General features: G+C 39.4%; 1 protein-coding gene and 1 long non-coding RNA gene across 2 annotated transcripts in view; both read left to right on the top strand.

Annotated features, from left to right (window-relative positions):
* The window catches only part of GTF2F2 (general transcription factor IIF subunit 2), a 93,347-nt gene that overhangs the window by 6,291 nt on the left and 67,845 nt on the right, over positions 1-19,211 (top strand). Inside the window, exons 2-5 of the mRNA XM_080575665.1 lie at positions 642-715; positions 1,215-1,233; positions 2,170-2,314; positions 10,493-10,531. Coding sequence (XP_080431791.1) covers positions 642-715; positions 1,215-1,233; positions 2,170-2,314; positions 10,493-10,531 — 277 coding nt within the window. The remainder of the gene's footprint in view (positions 1-641; positions 716-1,214; positions 1,234-2,169; positions 2,315-10,492; positions 10,532-19,211) is intronic.
* Positions 2,326-6,712, top strand: LOC308187566. Its single transcript, XR_013944783.1, has 2 exons — positions 2,326-3,646; positions 4,279-6,712. It is a non-coding gene; the product is annotated as an uncharacterized lncRNA (long non-coding RNA).

The following is a 19,211-nucleotide window of genomic DNA, read 5'->3' on the forward strand; positions in this document are numbered from 1 at the left end:
ACTTTCTAGCGAATATTTAAAAGTGTAGTTTTATCTGGTAGAATTACTGAGACTTTAATTTAAGAATATGATGCTGAGCTTTTTTGCTTCTTATGATTGCATAATAGTATTTGAGATTCAACATAGTACAGTTTTTCCCTCATTTGGGACAAACATACTGTACGCTGGCCTTATCTTTATGCTGCGTTGTTGGGGAGGGACTCTTTATAAAGGACTATAGTGATAGGACAAGGGGGAATGGCTTTAAACTAAAAGAGGGGAGACTTAGATTAGAGGTTAGGAGGAAATTCTTCCCTCAGAGGGTGGTGAGGCCCTGGCACAGGCTGCCCAGAGAAGCTGTGGCTGCCCCATCCCTGGAGGTGTTCAAGGCCAGGCTGGATGGGGCTTTGGGCAACCTGGTCTGGTGGGAGGTGTCCCTGTCCATGGCAGGGGGTTGGAAGTGGGTGATCTTTAAGGTCTCTTCCAACCCAAACCATTCTGTGATTCTTTTTGCTCTCCCTAATGGAATATATTGCCTACTATGTTTAAATCGTACTGTATTCTGAAGTGGTCAACAAGAAGGCATTTAAAGTACATGCATGTACATAATTTATGTAGAACTTTAAAATCTGCTTTTCCTGAAATCTGTCATCTTGTTTTAGGTCCCCAAATACTTGTCACAACAATGGAATAAAGCATCAGGAAGAGGTGAAGTGGGAAAACTAAGGATTTCCAAGTAAGCCTTTGCTGTACCTTTCTTGGTTGCAATTTTTAGACTGTTGGCATTGCACGTAGAAGAAGCTACCTGCAGTAAAATAGATAATGTCGCACCTTTTGTATTACATAATCCCGTTTCTCACAAACACCATGTGCATATTTCTCTGTAAACTGAAAAATACTTGCTTTTATAGTGATTATGAATATATATATACATGAAATTATACGGGGGAGTGGCAATATGCCATAATGTGATGTTTGATTCCTTAAACCCAAGAAATATGCACATCTAGCTGGAGAATCTCCTTTATTTTATTTGTATGCTGTTTTGCTGCTTCTGTTCTCACCTGCTGACTTTTCCCACTTATTCTTGGGCATCAGCATCCAAAAAAAAAAGAGCAGTTCAGGAGTGAAGATGAGTAACAAAACCAGAATTTGCTTTTGGCATTTTTATCAGGGAAGTTAAACTTGTGGAAGTAGATTATGGAAACTAAAACATTAAATATTTTCTTTTGCAGAAATCAAGGAAGAACAGAAGTAAGTAACTACCACATCCAAAGGCTGTGGATGTGTTATTTTTTGAATTCTAACAATTGTTTAGAGCTTTCTGGGTTCTAATATCGTATATTTTTTGTTGTATCTGTGATAAAGCATTGTACCACTGAGTCAGGAGTAGAGAATTCTGCTTGTAGCTCTGCCCAAAAGTTTATTGTGGGACTTCCCTTTCAAGGGGGGTTCAGGTTGGATGTTAGGAAAAGGTTCTTTATGGTGGTCAGGCAGTTGGAACAGGGTCCAAGCGGTCACAGCACCGAGCCTGCTGGAGTTCAAGAAGGATTTGGCCAACACTCTCAGACATATGGTCTGATTTTTGGGTGGTCTAGGAGATGAGAAAAGGAGTGTTAGTTAGAATTACTTAAACGAACGCATAGGTCTGTCACTTTGAACTGCAAGAAACTCTGGACCAAACAATGAGTCCCTCTCCAGGATTCTTGCTGTGTCTGGCAGCTCGGCGTTCTGCGAGTTCCTTTATTGGGCATGTAATTGGGCATTGCTATGTAAATATGGCAGTGGAGCTGTATTTGGAGTTCCCAGGCTAATAACGCTTGTGGTGCCTTAGCACTTTTCTTGGGGACTAAACTGGCTGTGTGAAACTTTTTAAATCACTGAATGATGCTTGAAAACCTATTATGCCTTCCATTTTAATAAGTAAAATCAAATTATTCTCTGACTGCAAGAGAAAATAATATACTTAAAAGATGAGTAAATTTTATTAAGTGCATTAAAGCTTTGACTACTTTATTTCAAAAAGCGATTGATGTATCAAGATTCTTAACCCACTCTTTTTTTTTTGAAATGTTTTTCAAGTAGAAATGTTCTATACTATTTGTCTTTTCTCTCTTTCTGTTTCCCCATAACTCTTAGAGCTGTGTCATTGAGTCTGTTTAGTAACACTGTGGTCATTGTGACTGTTAGGTGTCATTTACTTTGAATGAAGAACTTGCAAACATCAATGATATTGGAGGAAAACCTGCTTCTGTCAGTGCACCAAGGGAACATCCTTTTCTTTTGCAAAGCGTGGGAGGACAGACCTTAACAGTGTTCACCGAAAGTTCGGCAGGTAAGGTAGAATTTGTTACAGTCCTAGTGTACGTGATTTCAATAAACTGGATGCTGAAAAGGCCAAAAGACTCAGAATAAATTTTGGCTTTGTTTTGTGGTAATCTGCATATGTATCACTGTTGTTTTTGTGTGTTATCTCGTACATTTCACCTGTGGGTCTGCTGAACAGAGCACAGAGTGCAGTACATTATGCGTTCCCTTTTAGAGTTTTCACTGGAAAAAGTGTTTTTGTGTTCCCATGTGCTTTTGAGGTGAAATAATGCATTTTCCCCTTGATCTCTACTGTGAATTTAGTTTTATAAAAAGGATGGTTCTTCCTCTGTCCGGTTGATCAGGTCCATTTTAGTAAGAAACACACCCGTTCACCACATGTTCTTAAAATATAACTGTGGTTTAAGTGTATTAAATCTTACAAGGTCATGTTACCAAACACTGCAGAAGTAAGGTTACCATTTTTCTCACTGGATTCCAGTTGTTTGGCCTGCCTGAAGTACAGTTCAGTAGCTGAATGAGTGATTAGGATGTTCATGATAACATGTCGTAAATTGCATGTTAGATTTAAGGTATGTGGTAGTGTTACAGTGTGCAATATGCTCAGCAGACTGCCTTGCATACAAGTCCCACGTGTTGTAGGGTTTTCAGCTGAAATTACATGGTCATGTTTTGGATGTTGGAGAGTGAAGGAAAGTAAGATGTCTGCAGATCTTATCTTACTGTCTGCAGAAGGTATCTCAGTTTCAGGTACTTAGGTTTTGGTTTCTTCAGGAGACATACAATAATTTTTAATACTTCTGCCTTCTGTGGGGCAGCAAACTCTACAGTTTGATTAGCTTCTGATGGTTTCACGTTCATAGGCTGGCAGGTAATTGCTGTGATGGCAGTGTGATGCTTTATCAGATAAACAAGGGGGGAGAATCATAACATGCAGGACAGAGATAGAATACTCGGTACGTTTGGCCAACTCCTTTTTAAAATCTATTTTACAGATGTAATGGCTGATAGTAAGGTATAAGGAGCTCGACTGTCACAGTTGGGCTGGAAATATAAGCTCTTAACGCTGCAACTCAGGCACTTTTCAGTTGCTACCCCTTTCTCTGAAACTGATTTAATCTTTTCATTGGTTTTTTCACTTGAAATATTTTATTTTCAAGTGCATAACATGCAACACATAAATACTGTTTTTTATAATTTGCAGATTATATATGTGGAAAGAGATAGGGAACAAGTTTTCATGGACCTTGTAAGCATTTCAGTTGTACTTCGTGGTTTTTTTTTTGTTGTTTCTCTGTGCCCTGACCTCCGAACGCTTGAAAGAAGAGAGCTATTGCAGGTGTGTAGCATTTGCATTCCAAGATTTTTGCATGTTTGCTATCTTGTGGTATTTTGTTTTCCAAGACACTTTTTAATACAAAATACTTCTTCCAAAACCTCTCATGGTAACTTGAATGACTGCAGTGACTGCAGCTTAACTTGAATGTGGAGTATTTGGCATCAGTTATAATGAAAGTCATTAGACTGTGATAGCTAGAAGATGCCTCTTTATTTCTGTTTTACTGTCTGTAATGCCAGTGTCTTGAAACCTTTAGGTACTTAGAAGCTGTTCTATTTTTACCTGATCAATGAAAAGCTTGGCATTTCTTAGCAACTCGAAAATGTTATTCAAGGACTGATCTAGTGAGTAGAGTAGAAGTTATAATATTAATCAGGAGCAAAGGGAGTTTATTGAAGTGAGAAATGTTTGGAGTAAAGCACTGAATAAGCATAGAACCTGTCAAAGTTGTTTTTGTTTGAGTTTAGCAAGCATGGCATGCAGTCAGTGAGTTTTCAGGAAACTGTGTTAAACTGTGTTGCTGTTGTGTTAAAGCTGGTATTGGCAGTACAGTCAAAAACAAACGTTAGCGTACTTTTCTTTCTTGATTTTGTTTGTAAAAATGAATGTGACAAATATATCCCAAATTCCAGCCTGGTTGCTTACAGACACCATGTTCCTGCAGCCACTCTTGTCTTGGAATGTGCATCTCCAATATGTTTTGAGCTCCGTGGCCAATTTCAGCAGTGTGGAAACAGGTGTCTGAAGAGTGGAACAAAGCTGTATGGATATACTACCCAAAAGAAAGGCTGCTAAACTATTTGATGCCAGAAAGTCCACATGGAAAAGAACTGTTAAAGTTGTATCAGCCGTGGAAAAAGACTCAGTAAAAGCTTACACCTCTTTACACATCAGTCAACCCACAGTAAGATGCAGTCATAAGTAATTGAAATGCATTAATTCCTATTCTCATAGACCAATGCTTGTTTTCAAATTATAATTGGCGTATTTTTGTGGAAAGCGTTGGTGATCTTGCTGCTCTGTCTTTTACTAAGTGCACTGTATTATGGATCTGATATGCCAGCTTGAACCATGGTCCAAAGATTAAGCTGGTATAGAACTGCAGGTGGCATTTCTGATGTTGTATCTGCAAGGATGTATTTGACGAATAAAGTGGGTGAAATATGGACAAAAAAGTGCGTTGTGCACTTTTGTTCTAAGTCAATACCTTTCTTGAGGACTGAACTCAAGATTCCCTCCTAAAATGGGGGGAAATTCATATAACAGTTGGATTTCTTTTATAAGGAGTGGGTTTTTTTTATTATTATTTTATCTTTCTGGAGGACATTAAAATCCCTAAGATCTTTTACATCTGCTATCCTTATCTACTGACCATCTTCACCCAGAGGGTGGTCGGGCACTGGGACAGGCTCCTCAGGGCAGTGGTCACGGCACCAAGCCTGTTGGATTTCAAGAAGTGTTTAGACAGTGCTCTCAGACATATAGCCTGATTTTGGGTAATCCTGTTTGGAGCCAGGGGTTGGACTCGATGATCGTTGTGGGTCCTTTCCAACTTGGGATATTCTATGATTTTTCTGATTCAGAAAATGAATGAGTGATGCCAAAGTTTGCTTCTGAAATCTTCAGTAATCAGAGAAGGTACTGCAGGGAGTTCACCCATCTGGCCATTTCAGCACTTCACGTTGACTTATCTGGCCACTTAGAGCAAGCAAAAGAGATGAAACTTAACAAGTAATTTAGTATTTTCTGCATGGTGTGATCTCCAGATTGCTGAATGGGTTTCCTGGGGTTTTTATTTTGTCTTAATCACAACTGGTTGTAATACCTGTTGTAGTTGGAAGAAATCCTTTCACTCTTGCATTGCAAATCTCTGCATCTTTGGCAGTCCCCAATTAGTTAATGGACGGAAACAGGCTCTTCTGAGGTGCCATTTGTTACGTCCAAACTCTAATGAATTGCAGTTTCTTGGTCTTCTACTGCATGTACCAGATCTGAGCTAATATAAAGTGGATCCCATCCCAGATACTGCTGAAAAATCTGGTCTGTGCTTTCACACACAGCGCACTTTCTGTGTAAACTAACTCTTTTTTTTTTCTCCCGTTTCTTTTCTTTTGCTATTTGTGTATTTTGAAACAGCTCTAGTGAATTATAGGGAATAGCAATATGCATTCAAAAGTACTGGTTGCAAAACAGCACGTTCAGCTGGTGCCTGGACAGCTGCGAGGAATGGTTACAGAGCAGTTGTTTTGGTCCAGGTTAGGAGCAGATGCCTGTTTCCCAGAAATGATCCTTGGCTGATCTTACGAAGCCTCATTTTCTCTCCCCAGCTCCTTTGCAGTGCTGTTTGCATCTGCGAGACGTTGCGGAGTCTGCATTGCCGAGCAAATCACCGAGACCTGCAGCGGTGTTCCTGACGATCAGTTTAGCACAGCTAGTGGGAAGTGTGGCTTCTGTGGTGACTGCAGAGGGATCCGAAGCACAGTTGCCTCTCGCTGTCTAGGTCTTGCCGTCTAGGCTGATTTCAGTATTATTTTTGCATTAGCTATGAACTACATTCTGTTCCATAAACATCACCATATGTACATCAACAGTTGCTATGCAACAATGCTATTTGTGCTTCCAGTCATTTTAGCTTATCTTTGTCATCAGCTATCACAGTTGTAATTTTTTGGGCGGGAGGAAAGGAGGAGAGCATTTTGCATATATTTCAGTGTTCTGTATCGAACAAAATGAATTTTTCGTGTGTGTATGGCTAAGAACTATTTAGGGGCAGATCATGAACTTGATATGGGATATGTTGAATGAAAAGTGTTTTTCTGAGCTTCCTACTGGCACTCACCATGGTATGAGGAAGTGGTGTAATTTGACAGTGTCTGTCTTGGTTGAAGAAACTAGAACGTGCTTTTGTTAAACATTTAACAGCAAACTTTTCTGGTTGTGACTATAAACTGATTCCCTTAACTGCTTTAATTGCCTCTTGCTTATTTTTTCTGTCAGCAGGTAGTTCAGGCTTGCTGGCTCTTAATACAAATAAAAAATGCAGCTACGTTACAGACGATGAGAAAAGTTTCATACTGAGTTGTTTTTTGGGGAAACGTGTTACTAATGTGACATGGGAAAACACAGACCTTGGCAGGCAATTGCATCCCTACTGTAAAGGACTGATGGATGGATAGAAGGATTTTATGCCGCAGGAAAAAATAGTGTAAGATATTTCTGTGAAGTTGGGTGAGATGACTCATTTTATTGAAGTTTTGAATACATATTCACAACTCCCCCTTCATAAGTGGGATTGCCTTGATGCTTATTTTAGTGATGTTAAATTCCTTTGTACTTGCCCCGACTCACTGCTGTTTGAGTAAAATGTGTTTAGAGAAATCCGTGAAGTGACAGGATGATGGGCAGACCTTTGGTTCTTTCCGAGAAGCATTCGTGCATGGACCGTTTCGCTGTTTCGTGCTTCACGGGAGATCGCTGGCTCTTAACATGACATTCTTGTCTAGTTTTCTGTGTCTTCCTTCTCTCCTTTCAGAATCTCATTTCATGAAGTGCAACTTTTTTTTGGGTAATGCCGTTCAGTAACACAGAAGCTCCCGGATTCCCACTGCCCTCCAATGTTCTCCTCTTGTTTGTTTTGTTTTAACACAACTGCTAATGTGAAAGTCCCCTTTTTGGGCTGGTACGTGAATCATGCCTACTGTATGGCTTACAGTGTGTGATTGTATTCCAGTGAAAATGATTATTCAGAGGTGGAATTTTTGAACTAGCAGACGTATCTAGCCATTTAAAGGGGAGAAATGGCTAATAAAAATTTTGGAAAGGTGTTTCTTTCTTTCATTAAAGTAGTTACTGCTGTAATTACATTTAATTATTTCCATAGTACTCAGAATCTTGACGTCTTGCGATACTACTTCCAATCTTATTAGATGCGTGTTTGACTCTTCACATTTTTCATCAAACTGTTATTTGGGAAATAAATGCCCTCATCTGCTGCCTTAGTTCTGCCTGGTCAGGAGTTTTGGCACATACCTGTGTACCTCAGCAGCACTTTCTGATCACCTCTATTTATTTGGGCTGTCACTTAACACATATTCCAGACTCCAAAGTGCTTTGTGGTCTTACTTGATGCTTCCTCGTTCATTTATGTACTTCAGTCTTTTATGGACTGGCTGGAGAGTATTCAGGTAACAGCAAGAGAGGAAAACCTCTTGGCAACCCTAAGATCAAAAGAAATACAAACAGCCGCTGCCTTTCAGGTCTCTGGCATTTTTGCAAATTTCAGAATATCTGTGAGGATCACAGAGAAGATGCAACCATCATCAGAAAAACAGAATATGTGACTTGAACATATTTACAGACTATTTACAGACTGCAGTTTGACGGGTCAAGATTTCATAGGTATTATTGTGACATATTGTCCATTAAAAAGCAAGGGTGACACTTAGAGCATCTGTCTTCTCCATCTCTAAAAAATGGAAATGATATTTGCTTACCAGCATTGTGAGGATTAGCAAATTAATGTAAAGTGGGTTCAGCTGGTTTTCAGGGGTAAGCTAATTTTCTTTTCATTTTTATTACTAAAACTATAGACTGTTAATTCCTGTGCAAACATAAAGAATTGTTTTGAGGATATAATGCACAGAGTGTATGGAATGTTAGAATGGATTTAGCACGATGAGAGTAGAATTGGCTTTCTGCCTATTTCAGTGACTTTACATTACTTTGTTCCTTTGCAGTCTCAATGACGTACCTGTGGCAAGGGGAAAAAAAAGTCAAGTCCTGTTGACATTTATCTGGGAATCTTGCATGTTGTAGAGGAGGCTGGGCAACTGCAATCTGCACTGATAACATATTAAGTAGACATAGTACAGCTGCCTTTAACTTCTTTGTGCTATTCATACTCATAGAAACATAGAATCATACTCAGAAGATTTTTAAAGCAGAGACCCATGACCCAGTCACAACAAAAACAAATTGTCTAATGATGAGGGGAAAAAAGCAATTTTTTTTGTAAGGCTGAATTTTTATTTTTATTTTTGTCTCTGTTAAAGGCAGATTCACCTGCTGCATGCAGGCAGACATGCTCACTCCTGTAGACATGGTACACGTATATTGTTATTTGAATCAGAGATGAAATTAATTTTTAAGTGTGATGGCTTCTTATGCAGGAGTTATGGTTAGGTGGCAAGTCTTTCATTAAAACAAAGTCAAAAAGAAACAGAAGCGGTATCTGAATTTTAAAACTATCTCAGCCCAGTTAAGGGTTTATGTCTCAGTATGTTTGCATGTTTTTCATTAAGCTCTTTTTGCTTGTTAGGTAGGTTGTGAATGTTTCCATAAATAAGTTAAAACTGAGGTCGAGTTACTGGGTGGGTAATAACATTATGCTGTAAATGTGCCAAACACACTCAAAAAAGTAAGTCAATGAAAAAATACGTGCTTTTCTTCAAACGGGCAGTCCTGCATGTATGTCTGGAAAGTTACCAGGGTTTTTAACTCACTTAGTGAATGCTTATGGGTGGGAAGAGGCCACGTAGGGATATTTTCTGAGCGCGAAGAGACATGCCTTCAGCTCCTAGGACTTAACAACAGCCACTGTTCAGGCAGAGAAAAGCAGCATCGCGCAGATCCTTCTTTTTGCATTAGTCCCCTGGCTGTCAGCCTTTTCAATGAGAAAATAGGGCCATCAGCCATGAAAGCCAGCAAGAACCAGTGGCATGAAAAAGGTTTTGTAAAACATTTCGTGTTTTCAAGTTCTGTTAATACCCAGCCTGTAAATGGCAGAAATGATCAAACTAACAACTCAAAAATTTCTCTCCGGATTATAGCAATAAGTTTTTCTTGCCTGTGAGTAAATTGTCCGTAATGATAGCTGTGACACGGCTGAGTTGGAAGCAAAAGACAAGTATATTTTACCATTTTTAACTGTATTGCAGATAAGTAAAAATGCTCTTCTTGTTCTCTACCTTACAAGAGGTGTAAAAAGAACAAATAATAGGAGAAGCAGTTGAACTTGAGGTTGGGAAATTTATGTAGGAGTTTATCTATAGGACTTTGTAGGTGTTAGAACTTGGTTTACCAAAATACATCCATTGGCTGCTGTCTCTTGAAAGGCTGGATTGAAATTTAATGCGGAAAGCTGTTCCCAATTTTCACTCTACCATTCACCTGAGCGATAAGCCACTTGGCAACATGTGTCTTATTTTCTTTAACGCATACTTTCATATTCTCTATGAAACAGGATGTTTCTGATTTTATATATTATTATATATTTTTAATATATTTTATATATTATTATATATTTATCTGACAAGTCTGGCTATAGTACCATCTGAGGGCCAGTGATGAGAAGGTAAAAAGATTGAGAAAAATAAGTCCTTATGTGATCTAGAAAGCTGCAGAAAAGCTAGAGAGCAGGTTGTCCGTGTTGAAAACTTGTCTAGTGACAAGCATGTTCTTTTGCAGAACTTTGTTTTTGTTTTAAATATACAAAAATGATACTCATTTGTCTACAGAGACTGGTAAGATAAATGGCCATTGTTTATTACTGAAGCATAATCCTACAGCTGATTTTTCTATAACTGTATAACTTCATTTGTGCAGAGCTCAATCAGAGGTGTAATGGAGTTTATCTCATTTAAGAGTTTGGGTACTAAAGGAGACTTTTTGTTGCTCTGTGTGGTAATTTTTTCTTCAAAAAGCATTTATAAACATTAATCAAACCCAGTAAGTGTGGTTTTTATCCTCCCTTGCTTTGCAGCCCAGTTTTTAGTTGTAATTTCAAATAATCAACAAAGAAACATTATGTTTCCCTTTTTGTTCATTTATGTTTTTTTTTTTTTCCAGAAGGCCAATCAGACGAAAAATCTGAAAGCAGCAGCGCTGGTGAGTGTGGACACTTTCTCTGAAACACTTAAGTGATGACTTATAACTGCAGCTTTTCAGTTCTACTTTCCAGGAAATTGGTAGCTTAAAAAAAAATGGTTCTTTTTGTTATATTTCTTGGGCAGAGTGTCATAAAATTGACAAACAACTTAATAAACTGTATGCTGTAACCAGAAGCTTAAATTATTAATATTTTTTATTTTAATGGAAAAAACAGAATTATGAAGGAGAGCATTAGAAATGTAATGTTCTTTAGAATGTCATTATGGATTTTTATTTGGTGTTTCTCATCTATTTTTTATGTTCATTGACTCTCATATTAGTTTGGTTTCTTTCCTCTTGGTTGGAAAGTTTGTAGCCAATTTCCAAATCTTTGTTACCTGATTTTAATTGCATAGGCTCATTGCTCAGAAAAATAGTGTTCTCGTATTGTACTTTATTCAAATTTTCTACTGCTTGCAAAAAACTTAAAAATTCTTTGGAAAGAGTCAAAGAAAAATTCTTAGTTCACTTGTGTCACCTACCAGTCACGTGTTAGTCAGTCTAACAATGTCTTAAATGCAGTTAATACTTCTAAGGGTGCTTCCCAAACTGTAGTTGCTCTAGTAAAAATGGTTCTTTGCACCGTTCAAAGAAGTAAATTATTATTTTTTTTTTAATGAAATGGTCAACATGCTTCTATCAGATAAGATATCAGGCAGGCTTAGGAATGTTAAGATTTCGTTTTAGGTCTAAGCTAGTCTGAGCAGGCTTCCTTTACAGCGAGGAGGAAGGAGACAGCTCCGTAAGGCATCTTAGAATGAGACAGGTAGGTGCAAGTGCAATTCCCCAGCAACTGAAGCAGAGCTCTCTTGGGGCTGTGTGATCCTAGGCTGCTCCCCTCTCTTCTGCTAAATCCTGTGGGCTTACATTACTGAAATTGCCTGGTGTTACATGACAGTATCAGAATCTTAGTGTCAAGTAGCATTTAATAAAAATTCCCTTTTTTGCTTTTATGAAAGATGTTTCAAAAATATCACTAATGTACTAGCACGAATAAGCGCCAGGGTAAGCAAGAGCCTGTGATCCTGGGAAACTAGACACAGCTAATGTAAAACACATAGACAAATTTCAGGCTTGTTAGCAGAAGGATTACCCGTGATGCATGCAGATTAAATAGTACTGGCACTTGTAAGTAGTCGTGGCAGAGACGGTAGATGGACTAGAAAGAGTCTTATACCCCTGCCCTTCTTAAAAGCAATTCCTAAATATAAGTCTAATGCTAGTGGCCTTTCAAAATGTCTTCTGGAATGTATTTTTTCATACACTGTAATATGGAGATGCCTGTTTCTTCTGTGTGTTGGTTTTTTTTTCATGTATTTGACTTTTATTTGAACTGCATTTCAGTTTCAGCTGATGCCAAAAGTGTATACTTCCATCTTTTTTTTTAAAGGAATTCTTTTTAACATTGAGATGCTTTTTATTGTAGTGGCTTAAGCATGTCAAAAGATTTATGACTAGTTTTAGAAATGTTATATCTATATCCTCCTACTGAATCCAAGGTATATTTCTAGCTTGCAGTTTTCCCCATTGTTAAAACCTGTTCCCTCTGATTATATGGTAATAGTGATGTGACTTTAAGGTGATGAAGGGCTACTTTCTAGAGATTAGTATTTTTGTACCACTTGAACAATGAGACTCACTGATGTGAGATGTCACATTTTAAGCAGATCTTAAGAGTTTAACTTCTGAAATGAGTCAGAATTTTAATATTTATATTGCATTTCTCTGCTGTTTTTTCATTGTAGGCATGTGTGCGTGTTTTTGCTTGGCTTTGGTGGTTTTTTTAATTCTGTTTTGCTTTGGTTTTGCATTTTGAATGATTGAGTTGTCTTCTCTTCACTCTTTCTGTCTCCTCCAAATTGTAGAAGATGACCACATGCTTAGTTGTTTGTACTTTTGCTTCAGTCAGAAGAATGAACTACTGTATGCTGGGCACTGTTTAAATACACTGACAAGATGAAGCACCAAGCCCATTTCATGGAATTAAGCTGACTGGGGACTCAGCTTCGAAGTGATGGTAGTTGGTTACACTGTGGCATTTAAAGGAAGACCCTTAGCCATCAGTTACAATTATTTGTTTAGAATTTATTTACTTTTTTTCCTCAAATGCATCATGAAAGTTGGATGACCTTTCCCAAACTACCTTTCAAGTAATTCAGCTTACTGAGGGCTCCATTTCACTGCTGATCATCTTGGCCCACGATAAATATTTTTGAGGCAAAGATGATGTCTTTTCTATATTTATTTAGCGTTTTAGAGTAACGAGGCTGCTTTTGGATATTACTGTGATGAAGTTTATGTGTAATTAGAAAGTAACATGAAGAAATGCTCTGATTTACCTCTTTAAACTGTTGCCACATATTTTACATTAGGAGGGTACTACCTTCAGAATTTCTCTTAAGTTATAAATCACCAGTATTATGTATGGTATTTGCAATAACATTTATCATTGGACCAGCATTGCCACAATACTTCATACCATATGGAGGGAGACAACGTGATACTGGTTCAAACCAGAGTTCACGTACCCAGCATCCTGTCCTCAGTGGTGGCCGGGAAGTCTTGAGAAGAGTAAAAGAACAATGCAAAGCATAGCGATGCCTCCCCAGAGTACTTCTTCCAGTCTTTAATGATTTGAAGGTCAGAGAGATGCAGAGCCAGGGGTAATGGTTCTTCTATTTAATAGGCAGGCCTTCATGGATTTTTTCTTCCGTGAAGTATCCCTGTTGGTTTTTGAGCCCATGTAAACTGTCGATATCCATAATACCTTGAATGATGGTAAGTTTACAGTCAAAATATTCAGGAATTAAGATATAACATAAACAAAATAAGAGCTCCTTCTGCATATGCAGTTTGATAATTTGAGATCGCTTTTTCCATACAGAGATCCTTAGTACATGTGATAACACTGCTCAGGGAGCCAGCCAGTGCTGGGTTTTGTTGAGTGTAAAAGGAAGGAGCAAATAAGGTGTCAGCTAAAGGAACAAGAAATGAGAATTGGCTCTGCTTTTTCCTATGTGATGCCAAGCAGCAGCATGTACTCTCTGAACAAATAATTTAAATCCAAACGTGTGTATACAGTTCCTGTTTGCTTATGGCTTCTCTTGCACCTACCCGTAAGTGCTGTCAGTGGTGACAGAAGCTGTGAAAACCAAGTGTTTATGCCACTTAAAGTCTGACCCCACCCCAAAGTAAAAATACCCAGAAGCTGCTGCCCTGAGCCTGTGTTGTCTTTTAAGAATGGTATGGTAAAGAAGTGTGTTCTTAGTGCGCTTATGCACTGTCCTTGTGGAAGCAAGTTCACTTAAAGTTGCACAGCCAGCAATTAGTATTCTAATATAATACATGTAAATATGATATATTTCATATTATAATGTTGCCTAAGCTTTGAGAACATCATTTTGAAAGCATAGTATTTCTTTCATAGGGGTGTGTGTTTGTTTCAGCTATGTACACAGACCACAGATGCATATTTTTCTTCAAGGATGTGTGTATCAGCCACCGTTACGTGTCCTGAACCTGCTTCTAGCCAATTGCACTCCTATTCTGTATAAATTTCCTCTCTTAAAGTCTTTGACATGAGTTGATAGCAAATAGGGCCATCAGTACTTAACAAGCTTTAGGACAAGGTGTTAGTCATCTCTTCCCCTGTACCTGCTGGTGAGTAATACTAAAGCCTTCTAGTGAGAGGAGAGGAACGGCTGGGACCATTTCTTATTTGATTTTGGGTAGAAGGAATAAATTATCTGAGATACTGCAGACGGTGGAGCATGAACCTAGAATTAACATTTTGCCCACTGCGAATGTACACATTTGGCTGCAGACACAAGTATGTAATGCTTGAACTGTCTGTAGATCGCACTTGCTTCATTTTTCGGTGTCACGACAAAGAATTTCAGGTATTGATTATACATACGTTGGTATACTTAAAATTCAGTGTAAGCACTTTGCTTAATGCTGAACAGCATTGCAGTGAAGTCAGCAAGTTTTTGTTAAAGGCACAGAGTTCTTATGGTATGACACAACTGCATGAAGCTGCAAAGTGCACACTTGATTTCATCCACTTCAAAGTAATTAACGTATATTAATTGTACTTCTAAAGCAAAATTTAACTAAGGACAGAAATGATCATCAGGAGGAGCAGAGCAGTAATTCTTAATTTGAAAACTAGCGCAAATCTCAGTGTTGAAGATAATTACAGAATCTGCAATTTTCAAGCTGCAGAAAGAGTTTTTGTCTTGGAAATTAAACTTTTCTGTTGGCAGATAAATGCAACAAAACTTAAATAACGGACTTCTTGGTAGTATTCCAGGAGTCGTAATCAGTAATGCGGCTCCATTTGTTGCTGTTAAAACAGATAAAGACGCAACCATTCCTGCGTTATGGTATGTGTAGTTGAAGGCTATCATCCTGGTTATAATAGATAGTCTGGAGAATTAAGGAGGGTGCACTGGTAGAACAGCAAAAAAGGACCTACAATTTAATGTAGGTCAACACTAATTGGAACTAATTTTTTTAAGAAACTTGCATAAATATTGCCATTAATGTCTATTTATTTTAGAATACTGTATGAATATTCTAATATTTGCTTGACTGAGCAGTCCTGATGTATTTAGCTTGCAGTCATCTTTCTTTCGATTGCATTTATGTTTTGTCTCAATAATAATCCATTTTTTTAAAAAAGAAACTAAAGAAAAAAGTCATGCATCCTGTGAAGTGCTTCACGGCTTTCAGTACAGGCCCGTAATTTTGCCATGCAGTCTCTATCCTGAGAACAGAATCACAGAGTTGTAGGGGCTGGAAGGGACCTCCAGAGCTCACCGGGTCCAGCCCCCCTGCCAAAGCAGGTTCCCTAGAGCAGGCTGCCCAGGGAGGCGTCCAGACGGGCCTTGAATATCTCCAGAGAAGGAGACTCCACAACCTCCCTGGGCAGCCTGTCCCAGTGCTCCGTCACCCTCACCGTGAAGAAGTTCTTTCGCATGTCGGTGCGGAACTGCCTGGGCTCCATTTTGTGGCCGTTGCCCCTTGTCCTGTCCCCACAGACCACTGAAAAGAGGTTGCCCAAATCCCTCCATCTCCCACGCGTAAGATCTTTGTGACTCTCAAGGAATCCCAGGAATTTCAGCCATGTCTGGGGTTGCAGATGATGACTCCACGAGTTGTTTTTTGTCTTCTGTGAGGGATTTTGCTGCTTATTGGAGTTCACCCACCTACCAGCACGATCGCATCGGGTGGGCTCCATCCTCAGCCTTTTGCAGTGCTCCAGGACTAAACCAGAGCCTTGAGTGGTCGCGGATCAAAGGGGCAGAGAGAGATCTCATGCTTGCTGCTGTGGCCAGTACAAGGCTGGTGTGTAGCAGCTGTAAAGCTAGCAGGAGGCAGTTTCAAATAAGAGGTGGTTCTGCGCTCAGAATGTAATTAAGCTATTGAATTGCCTGCCAGAGGATGTGTATGTGAAGATGAGGTATGCTAAAGGCTTACAGGGCTTTAGAGGAGACCACAGAGGTACTGAAGGGCAGTAAGGCTGAGAAGACGTCTGGTTTGAGAGAGCCCAAGCCCCAAATACTTGGTAGCTGGATGTGTGTCTAGGGTGAGAATCATGTGTTTGCTCTGTCCTCAGGCCTCTTGGCGGGTATCTGCTTTCAGCCACGGTGCTGGGATCCAGATGCTGATCTGACCCAGTATGCCTGATTCCCAGGCTCTGCCTTTTTTTTTTCCTGTTTGTTTTTTTCCAGTTTATCTAGGTGTCCAGTGAGCACATTTTCCTCCCAAGTCTCTGCCTGAATTTTTAAGTAATGGGCTTGTGATAAGCTTTAATAATCTTTTCTTTTCTCTCCCTACTTACCACGAAGTGCTTATGCCATTTTGCAGTGAGGAAGAAGAAACTCTGCATAGCTTAGTAGCCTTAACCACTTAAATTAATGAGCAGGTTCAACATGGATGTAACTGCTGAGGGGAAAGGCGGTGAAGGCAAAGCCAAGAGCAGCCCTTCTAAGGCTGTGCGTAGTCACTCACCTCTACCTTAGCTGGCAGCAGATGCGAGAGCACAGGAGACTGCAGCACAGTAGGACCTCAGCTTTCTGTGTGCCTGAGTCTGGGAACAGTCTAGCAGAGCTCATTTGGTGCTTTCCCAGAGCTACAAGGCTTTTCCAGCCCCAGCATCTTGCCGACAGGAGCAGTGTGTAGCTGTGCACATTGTCTTCCACACGCAGGTTGTCTTGGGAATTTCTGCACCGTAATCTGTGGGCAAGCCCTGAAACCCTCATCTGTGCACCACAGAAGAGTATCCAGGTGGATTTTTAATGTCCTGTGAGAAGGCATAAAGCAGTTTATATGTTAGATTTCTGCACTGTAGGGAAAGAACATGACTTGCTATTCATTTTAGAAAATGTGTAGGAAATATCACAGGATCTGGCAGTGCTGCCGGCCTTAGATGAAGTCAGCTGGTAACCTGAGAGTGCCTTTTTCTCTGTTTAGCTGATTCTTATCTGCCTGGCTTGCAGGACCTTTAATTTGTTTCCTATGAGATTACCAGGTTCAGATTGAGGAAAATGTACTGCTTTATCCCTAATGCTTGCCAAAGGCTTTATTTAAGTAGGAAAGAGGCAATAAACGACTGGGTTTGGTGTTACAGTTGCTTATTCTGTTTACGTTTTTTGATGCTTAGGCTGTTCATTGCTAGTTTGTTTGCTTAATTTTTCCTTCCTAATTGAGAGAGTCTGTACCCACCTCTGACCTGTTGGGTTTTTTATTCATCTGTTCACTGTGGTACAGAATCAAGAACCTTCTTTGAGTTAACAAGCAGCTTTCTGTGGAGCTACAGGAGTAGCTTTATAGCTTGATATTTTTCCGTTAAATAAAAAAAAATGTATCTTTCCATTCCTCTTATTGCTGCTGCTGAAAAAAAAAAAAAAGAAAATTGTCCTTCTGAAATGTGACGCACAAAAAGCCAAAAGAGAATTATTAATAGTAGTAATTTCAAGATAATTAGACTTAGTTATTTGTGTTGTTCAACCTCACTGCTGTCCTGTGCCTTCTCCATCAACCCAAGGCCCCGAGGTGACAGTCACTCTCATGGAGTCCTTCTACCCTCCTCGGCCCTGGTGCTCAGGTATCATGAGCTGTCTCACTGCACTGCCTCCTCCCAGCCCTCGCTGCTCGGGCAGCCTAGCACCTCAAGCTCTAGCAGCCCCCGTGGAGCCTCATCTTCCTGGAGCTGCAGCTTTCCCTTGCAAGTGGCCTTGGATTTTAAAACCCGTTGTCATCTCCTTGGTCTTTGGTCTTCATCTCCAAAAGCTCCTGCAGCTGGTGAGGTGCCACCCTCCCTAAAGAGGATGCTGGTTCTTCTTTCGGTGTCAAGAGGGTGGTGGTAGTGGAAGTATCCTGGAAAAGCATAGGGATCTAGGTTTTCAGGTAACTGAAATAATGCTTGGAATGGAACTCTAGGAGCCCCCTTTCAACGTCCAGAAAGATTGTGGGTTCCATGAATGCTCCATAAACCTATTGTATTCCCAAAAGGTGTAACACCAGTAACCAAGGCAATGCTGTACTTATTTCTAGCATTATCACAGGTTTACAGACCTTCAGAATGGCTTCATTTTTAACTCATCTTCTAATTGCTTGGTTTTTAAACCTCAACGTGCTGAACTTGCCTGTCTCCGTATAATAATGTTTTAAATGAGTGGCTGTTGTTTACGGCTATAATTATTGTACCAGTTTCATGAATGTTTTTGTTTCGGAAGCAGCAGAACAGTACTCCTTTTTGAAGCTTAAAATGAACAAATGTGGTGTTAAATGATAATGGCAATGATGTTAAGCTGTTACCAGTGCAGATAGAAACAGCTTTTTTGTAGACTGTTGCTTTTAGCTGTGTGGTACTCCTACTACGTGCATTTTTAGGAGGAGAAGTCAACTGTCTAGTTCTGCAGGATATTATGCAATTTCTTTCAGAAAGAAAGGCAAGCGTGTTTTCTTTTTCAGAATGCTTGCTCATCCGAGTTCCTCAGGTGCCGTTATACATCTCCCTCCTACCGTCTTTGCCGTGCTGCTTATTTTCTGACATTTTATTGTGTGAATGGTGATTTAGAGAGGCAGTGTTTTGAGACACTGTTCTGTGTGATACCCCAGTGCATGGTACTTACAGAATGGCCATTTCAAAAGAAGTTGAAAACCGTAATATTTTCTGATCTTAAATGTCTTGTACCTTATCAATTGCTTTTGTTTCAACCTAACCACTTATGCAAGCCTATCTCTTCATATGAAGATACTTTTTTTTTTTTTTAACTAGTAGTCACTTTCCTGTCAGTCTATGAATTCCTGCCCTGTGTTATAGGACAGGAGACAAGACTGAGGTTAGGTAATAGTTATTCATCAAAGATGAATTAATTCTTGCCTGAGAAAATGATGTTTATTTTATCATAGACCCAAATGAACCTGCCTCTCCCATCCCTGTTCCTCATTCATTATTTGAATCAGGACACCATGACCCTTCTACTTAAATAAACAAAGTAATGGATGAGGCACTTCCATTATTAAATTGCAATAATTCTTGCACGTCCTTATTCTGCTTGTATGCTAGCAGGGAGGGAACCTGAGTTTCTTAATGTCCTTCCATCTTCTTGAATGGAAACCTTGCAAT

The sequence above is a fragment of the Anser brachyrhynchus genome (genome assembly GCF_964034855.1).
Source record: "Anser brachyrhynchus genome assembly, chromosome: 1".
NCBI classification, from domain to species: Eukaryota; Metazoa; Chordata; class Aves; order Anseriformes; family Anatidae; genus Anser; species Anser brachyrhynchus.